Source organism: Athene cunicularia (genome assembly GCF_003259725.1).
Source record: "Athene cunicularia isolate RWA chromosome 15 unlocalized genomic scaffold, athCun1 chr15_part1, whole genome shotgun sequence".
NCBI lineage: Eukaryota > Metazoa > Chordata > Aves > Strigiformes > Strigidae > Athene > Athene cunicularia.
Window position 1 is genome coordinate 1,367,038 of NW_020799121.1, and position 7,947 is coordinate 1,374,984.

At 64.6% G+C, this 7,947-nt stretch overlaps 1 protein-coding gene across 1 annotated transcript; it reads left to right on the forward strand.

Moving 5' to 3' along the window:
- Window positions 1-689: 689 nt before the first annotated feature.
- Window positions 690-3,797, forward strand: CASTOR1 (cytosolic arginine sensor for mTORC1 subunit 1). The gene is made up of 8 exons (XM_026859899.1): window positions 690-829; window positions 934-1,147; window positions 1,309-1,441; window positions 1,676-1,799; window positions 2,442-2,555; window positions 2,632-2,714; window positions 2,869-2,963; window positions 3,046-3,797. The coding sequence occupies exons 1-8, from the start codon at window positions 690-692 to the stop codon at window positions 3,109-3,111; spliced, it is 969 nt and encodes a 322-aa protein (XP_026715700.1). The 3' UTR covers window positions 3,112-3,797.
- Window positions 3,798-7,947: the final 4,150 nt, after the last annotated feature.

Below are 7,947 nucleotides of genomic sequence, written 5' to 3' on the forward strand. Positions count from 1 at the left end.
GAGCCTGTCCTGTGCCGGGGTCCCCCCCCATGGATGCCAGACCCCTCCCTGCAGCGACCTCCCCTCTGCCACTGGTGTGATGAGTTTGCTGTCTGAGCTGGGCCGGGACACCGGGTGCCCACCGAAGGGCTGGCTCTCCAGTGGGTGTTGCCCCCCACCTTTGCTAGATGAGTCCTGGGGCACCCCGGCAGCGCCAGCCGCTCTCCTGAGCGGGAGGGTGGGTGCGGTGGGGGGACACAAGCGCAGTCCCCATCCCCCCCACCCCCATCCTGGGGCAGGAAGGAACCAGCCAGCATGAGCCCTCCCTGCCAACAAAAGCAGCTTTTTGGGAGGCAGCCCTGGCCCCCAGCCAGCCTGGGCTTGGCCCCTCCCCGCTGGGCTGGCACGAGGTGCTGGCACCCCTGGGATGGTGGGGGGACCCTTCCTTCCCTCATCCCCTCTGGTGCCCCGTGTCCCCCCAAGCATCCCTGGTGCTGGATGTTGGGCTGGGGGCTCTTGGGGAGCAAGGGATGAGCTGGACATCCCCAGGGGCGTGGCAGTACTGGTTTTGGGGTGCAGCACACCCTGACACCCCCCTCACACCCAGCCCAGGGTGCTGGTGTGGGGAGGAGAGGCACACACCGGGTTTGGGGGGTTATAGCCTCGGCCCCACTCATCCCTGTGGCCGAATTCAGATGCTGTCTCAGCACATGGAGCAGCTGAGCCCTGTCTGGCTCGTATCGCTTGTGGACGGGGCTGGTCTGTGCCCCCAAACCAGCGTCTCCAGCCCCAAGCGTGGGGCTGATCCTGTCCTGGTTCTGCCAGGCCAGCTCATCTCCCAAGGGATGGGGTGACGTGGGGGGCCTCAGCCGGGGCGAGCTCTGCGGCACGGACAGGCCGTGGGGCAGCAGATGCCATTGGGCTGCATGGAGCCCCGGGAGCCTCGTGCCCCAGTTTCTACTTGTCCTTCGCAGAGCTGCCACCCTCCGAGTTCATGCAGGTGGCAGATTCGACGTGGCTGGTGCTCAGCGTTGTCTCCAACGGGCGAGCGCCCTCCGGCTGCCAGGCCACCGGTGTCACCAAGATCGCCAGGTCGGTCATCGCGCCGCTGGCCGAGCACCACGTCTCGGTGCTGATGCTCTCCACCTACCAGACTGACTTCATCCTGGTGAGTGCGGGGCGAGGACGGGGACAGGGATGCTGGTGCTGTGTCCTGCCGGGGTGTTGGCTCCAGCGGAGCTGGGTGGGGACCCCGCTGTCCCTGTCCGGCAGTGGGGGGGCTGTGGGGAGGGGTGGCAGTGCCGGGCCTGATCCTGCACCCCTGGCCAGGTGCGGGAGCGGGACCTGCCTGTGGTGATCCACACGCTGGCGGGGGAGTTCGACATCTACAAGGAGGAGGGCGGCGAGTGCGTCCCTGTCACCTGCGACGATGTGAGCAACGGCTTCCTCAAGCCCAAGCCGGGTGAGTGATGCCAGGTCCCATGTCCCCCAGGGCCACGCTGTCCCCAAGGCTGCCCCATCCCTGCCGAGATGCTCCAGCTCCCACCGGCAGTCCCCGCATCCTTGGGGGGACACCTAGGGTCACCCCTCTGTGCCCTGAGGGATGCCGGGCTGTGGCCACGGTGGCCACGGGGTGGCACTGCGGTACTGTCCCCAAGCTGTCCCCAAGGCTGACGGTCGGCTCTCCCCCTGCCAGCCGCTAGCCCCACGCTGCACCCCGTGCAGAGCCCCCAGACCCGCTTCTGCGTCCTGACTGTGGCCCCCGACACGCTGCCTGCCATTGCCACCATGCTCATCGACGTCCTCTTCTACTCCCACAGGTGGGTCCGGGGATGGGGACACAGTGGTGGCCCCTCGCATGATGCCACCTGAACTGAGGTGACATGTCCCTGCCCTTGCTCCCAGTGGCTTTTCAGGCTCTGGGTCTGTTTTGCAAACTGGTTTTGCTCTCCCAAGCATGCTGGGAGGCTGCAGCTATGTGGGTGCTGGGGGTCCCACTGCCACCGTGGGAGATGGGACCCCCGAAGTGGCTGGGGGAACGAGCCCCCAATTGCAGCAAAGCCCAGGGAGGGGAGTTGCAAAAAAGAGAGGAGTGGGTTGCAACAGGCCATTGGGAATGGTGCTGGGGTGAGGGGATGCTCCTGGCTGGAACCTCCCGTGTCTCCCAGGATGGGGTCGCTTCTGGTGGGACCCTCCTGCTCTAGAGGCACCACGGCATTTTGGGAATCCCCCACAACCCAGTGTCACCCCTGTCCTGCCTGCGGCTGGCACCCGCTGCCCCCCAGCCCGGCAACTGTGTGAGCTGCAGGTAGCACCCCCTCCTGTAGCCACTCCTCCCTCACCGTGCAGCTTCCCAACACGGTGCTCTAAGACACCCAGTGCCTCCACCAAGCCCTTCTCCTCCCAGTTTCGGGGGTCATGACTTCACCCTGTGGCTCTTTCCTCCCTACTCCACTCTGCAGCCCCCCAAGGGAGGCTGGCGCCAGCAGCCAGGACCTTGACTCCATCACCTTCTTTGCCTTCTCCCTCATCGAGGGCTACATCTCCATTGTGATGGACGCCGAAACCCAGAAGCGGTAGGTGCCGTCCCTGGGGCTCTCTGTCCCTGGGGCTGGGGGGTGTGTGTTACACTCAGGTGCCCCCCTTTCTCAGGTTCCCCAGTGATCTGCTGCTGACCAGCTCGACAGGGGAGCTGTGGCGGATGGTGCGGATCGGCGGGCAGCCCCTCGGCTTCGGTGAGTGTGGCTGTGGTGGCCATGTCCCCCCGCCTCAGCCCGTGCCACCACCACCCATCCTCCCCCTATGCAGGGGGTGCTTTGGGGTGATGCTCTCCTTGTGTGACCCCATGGCTGGGCCACCGCTCACCCCAGGGTCCCTTTCCTTCCCCAGATGAGTGTGGCATCGTGGCGCAGATTGCTGAGCCGCTGGCCGCCGCTGACATATCGGCATATTACATCAGCACCTTCAACTTCGATCATGCCTTGGTGAGCCCCTGCCCTTCCCCGCCGCCGTGGGGGTGACCCCTTAGGGTTGACACCCCCTCTGTCCCTGTCCCCTCCCCGGCAGGTCCCCGAGGAGGGCATCGCTGAGGTCATCCAGCTGCTGCAGCAGCGCCAGGAGAGCAGCAGATAGCAGCCGGCTGTCCCCTCGCCGGGTGGCCCAGCGCGGTGGCATGGTGGGCTCCCCCCTTCCCCCCCATCCACTCTATTTGTTATTTTTTAATTTTAAGGCTTGCCCCAGGTGCGGGGCAGAGCCGGGTGCAGCATCACTCCCTGCCTGCTGGGGACATGGTGGCTTCAGGGATCTGGTGGCCTCGTGGCAGTGGGACAGTGTCCCGTGGGAGGGGGGGGCAGTCCCCACCGTGCCACCCCACGGGTGAGGCCACAGGCCAGCCCTGTACCACCCTCTGCCTCCCGCCCTGCCTGCGCTGGGCCGGGGTGGGGGGCTCGGGAGGAGAGGGTGTCCCCAGGGACCTGCTGGAGGAGGGGACATGGAGGGGGACATGCCAGAGAGCAGTGATGTGCCACCACAGTGCCGGGGTGACAGCCAGGGGTGTAAAGGGTGGGGGGCAGCTGTGGTGCTCTGGGGCACCCCTGGACTGGCCCCATGGGAGGTGAAAGCATCCTTGGAGCTGGGGTTCCCCCTGACACCCCAAAAATCTCCAAGCAGAGGGGTGTGGGGGGGTTGTGGTTCAGCCCCAGCCCTGTGTCTCCTCTGGGGTGGCCCCATGCCCCTTCCTGGGCTGTTGTCTCTCATGAGGGGACAACAGTGACCCCCCCCAGCTCCCCCAAGCTGTATTTTCACATAGTTTTTAATAAGTCAATAAAAGTCCTATTATTTTTATTTCCACATAGCCCCGGGGGAGCGCCCCAGACTGGTGCCACTAGGTAGGATGGGAGGAGCTGGGATGTGACAGGGGGACGTGGCATTCCCTGTGTCCCCGCTGCGAAGTCCCCAGGCTCACCTGCCACATATTTTGGGTGAAAAAAAAAAAAGTTGCCAGCCCTGACAAACCAGGGAGGATGGCCCCCACCCTTACAGGTGGCCAGCAAGGGGAGAGGATGTGGCAGAAAGATGACAGCATGGGGGCTGTCCTCTCCTGGGGTGCCTTGGGGGTGCTGTCCCCATGCAGATGCCCCCAGGGGCCGCACTTGGCCAACGAGTGAGGCTCAGCAGGAGCACGAGCACAGCAGAAACCTCTTCGGGGTCCTTTCCCCCAGGGTGGGCAGCTCAACAGGGCTCAGGCCAGTGGGTAGTGGGTGAACATGACTCTGCTGCCATCCTGTCCCCAAAAAACGGCCCCCGCTCCCCCAGGCACCAAGTGGGGAGCATGCCCAGGTCCTGGCTGGGTCCTCCCCACGTCAGCTCCCACATGGTTGCAAGCCGTCGGTTCTGCAACCTCCCCGGGCGCTTTCTTTCCTGTCTCACTCTCTTGTCCCCAGTCATGAGACACTGGTGACGTGTGCCCAAGTGATGAAGAAATTGCAGCCGGCCCATGCGGTCACCGGTGCTATTTTTGTCCCCATTGGGTATTGCACAGTCCTCTGCCACCCACTTTCCTCTGGCGGAGTGGCCACCATGTGGCCTCCTCCCTGCCCGGCCCCGCAGGGACCCTGCATGGAGCCCTGGGAGGTGACAGTGCCATGCGGAGGGGCCAGGGCCACCCGTGGCCATGGGGGGGACCTGACTTGGGAGTGTGCTCTGCCTGTGTGGTCCTGCTCCCCCCGCCAGGGGGCCTGGGGGGGCTGTCACAGCACCACACGGGCTGGAGGAGCCCATGGGGTGAGGGAGGGATGGATGGATGGATGGATGGATGGATGGATGGATGGATGGATGGATGGATGGATGGAGAGGTGGTGAGGGATGATGGTTCGTTGTATGGATGATAGATGGATAGACAGGTTGATGGATGGCTGGACAGGTGGATACATGGACAGATGGCTAGCAGACTGTCTAGACACACAGATGGATGGACAAAGTACTTCAAGTAGTGGGGACAGAAGGATGTTCTGGCTCCTCCACCCCTCCAGGGCTGCCCTGGGCACAGCCCTGCCCACTGAACCCAGCCTGGCCACCACCTCTGCCGGGGGATGCCCCGAGGAGGAGGAGGCAGCTGGTGCAGGAAGCAACGCCAGCCTCACTCCCGCAGCAGGGAGTCCTGCAGGTCACGGGGTGGCTGGGAAGGGGAAATTTTGGGAAAAGAAAACATTTCTTCTGGAAGTGAGTCATGGACACGCTCTTCCGCCCCAGAGGAGATGTCATTTCTGGATTGTCCCCCCGTGCTGCCACCAAACCCTCTGAATGCACAAATTTGTCACAGGGGGGGCTCCTTCTGCTCACGCCGGCAATTTTTGATGGTCACCAAAATCAACTGGATTGCAACACATCTCAAAAAGCTGATAAAATGTATTCATTTTTATGGGGTGGTGCCAGACTCCCGGTGGGCTCCATCCACCAGGACAGGGGGGCTGTGGGGGGCAAGGGGGTTTGCGCTGGGTGCTGCCGGCAGCACCGAGCCCCACAGCAATGCCAGCTGGGGCCGTGCAAGCCCGTTTCTCCCATGGCCGTATTGCATAAGCCTGTCACAGCAGCGAGAGCAGTGCTGCCTGCACCGCTGCCCGCGCCAGGCTTCCGCTGCCCTCAGCCCCCACACCCTTGGGCAACACCCAGGGCCCTGTGTGGGTCACAGCACGGCTGTGCAGCACCGGGTGGTTGCGTTTCCTCCCTGGGGCACTCCTGGGTGCTGCTGGACAGAGGGGCTGAACCATGTCTCCCGCACTTATCACCCAAATTCATCACCCAGAGGGGTGGGCGGGTGCGAGCAGAAGGACATACAGAGCATTCTGCAGAGCATCGCTGAGCACCGCATCGGCACAGTCCCCTGCCATGCTGGGATGCTCCAGAGGCACCTCCTGGGCTTCCACCTCCCTCCTTCCCAGGCCAGATTTTTGGGTTTCACAGCTGGGCTCGGGATGTGAAGCCGCGGGATGGGACACAGGTACCCCTGTACAGCTGACGTCCCCATCCCTGGGTCCCAGCCCCGCTACTGCTGCTGCCCTCTTTTGCATTTGAGTTTCGGAGCAGCTGAGGCTGGTTGTGGTTCAACCAGCCCATTGGACACTGAGCAGTGAAACCGGGGTGACTCAAAGCAGCCCGTTCCCAAGAAAGTGGGTTGTGGGGATGAAGTGGCACCGGCGCAGCCAGATTGGGGACGAGCAGCGGGACCGTGGGCTCCCTGGGCTGGACCCACCAAGGACTCCCTCGAGGAACTGAATCGAAGAACTACCCCATCGGCCGGCCAGCATCATTTCCTCCCGCCGAGGTGGCTCACCCCGCTCATTGGCCCCCGGGGCACGGCTTCACTTCTCGCTGGCTTGCCGTTGGGTCCGGGTGCCTCCTTCGGAGGTGGGGGCGAATGGGTGCACTTTAAAAGGCGAGCTTCCCCATCGCCGAGCAGTTAAGGAAGTCGCTTGTGCGCCCGGCAGCCCCGTGCCGAAACACCCTGCCCCGGCCATGCGGTGCGTCGGGCGGCCCTGGGGCGTGCTGGCAGGTAGGTGTCTGCCGGCGTCCTCTAACTGCCCTCTCGCTCGCACGCCGGCTGTGCCGAGCCGGCCCGGAGCGGCAGGAGGGAGCGTGGCAGCGGGGGCCCGCGTGGGGTTGGGTTGGCGTGCTGCGGCAGATGTTGTTGCCAAGGCTGTCCCCGCCGTGCTGTGGCGGTGTCACCTCCCAAGGGGGCCAGTGGGGGACGGGGACGTTGCCCCCTACGGCACAAGGAGCACCGTGGATGGACACCCCATAGGGGCTCCCTTCTTCCCCGGGGGGGACGGTCAGGAGGGGACATGCTTTGGGATCAGTTTGGGAATGGATGGCAGAGGATCAGGGCTCACTGGCACGGATCCTGCACCCTGCCCGAGCCCTGCAACTCCCACAGTGCAGCCGGGCCAGGGGCTGTGCGCCGCTCCAGCGCCACATCCAAAGTCTGTGCGTGCCGAGGGCCAGGACAGGGTCTGAGGGCTGGATCCGGGAGTGTCATTGCTGTCCCCTCCTTTGTGGTGGCCCATGCTGGCGGGGGGAGCTGCTGGGGCAAGCTGGGCTGCGCTGCCTGGCTGCTCAATGGCACCTTCATCCTCCTCCTCCCCACTGGGTCCCCAGCAGCCTTGTGGCACAGGGGCTGGTTGTCCCCGTGGCAGGACCGGGAGGCTTTGGCACAGGGGATGCGTGTGCCTGGCACATGTCATTCTTACCTCCAGGCCTGATGCCAGGCTGATGGGCACACGGGACCAAGATGTCCCCGCAGCAGCTGTCACCATGGCACCAGGGCCATGGTGCCCATGCGCCAAAACTCGTCCCTTTCTGTTGCAGAGAGGGGGCTGCCTCCCTGCACCCAGCAATGTCCCAGTGTCCCCCATCTGCCTCCTCTTCCTCCCCAGCTGTCACCAAAGGGCTCTTCATCCTCTGGGCAGTGCCAGGCCAGGGGGGGCGGCCCCCACAGCCCCCCACCCTGCAGCAGATCCACGCACTGGTGAGGCACATGGCTGAGGACGCACAGGAGCTTTTCACCTTCTACGTGAGTCCCCTTCCCCGGGACAAGGGTCATTCCTGTCCCCTCCATTGGGGGACACGGTGCTGGGTGGGGGCTGGGGGTCCCCATGCTGCTCCCATCTGACATCCCTGATTTTTCCCCGCCATCCCTGGGCAGGAGAAGAACCAGCACCTGGCCATCAACAATCTCTGCCGTACCAACCGCCATCCTGAGTGGCTGCGGGGAACGGTGACAGGGCCCGGGGGGCTGCGGGGGCTGCGGGGGACCATGGCCCGCATGGCCCAGGAACTGCAGGACATCACCCGGCACCAGCGTGACCTCAACCCCCCTGGTGCCGAAATTCTCCGCCGCTTGGCCAGCACCCACCTGAAGGTGCGAGGGCTCCTCAGCAACCTGGAGGGGCTCTTCCCACCCTCCTGCCCCCG

Excerpts from the sequence above, each read along its gene's own strand:
- CASTOR1 (XM_026859899.1), top strand. The coding sequence starts at position 690 with ATGGAGCAGCTGAGCCCTGTCTGGCTCGTATCGCTTGTGGACGGGGCT. Across the intron at positions 1,148-1,308 it reads ACCAGACTGACTTCATCCTG|GTGCGGGAGCGGGACCTGCC; the intron begins GTGAGTGCGGGG and ends ACCCCTGGCCAG. Across the intron at positions 2,556-2,631 it reads GACGCCGAAACCCAGAAGCG|GTTCCCCAGTGATCTGCTGC; the intron begins GTAGGTGCCGTC and ends CCCCTTTCTCAG.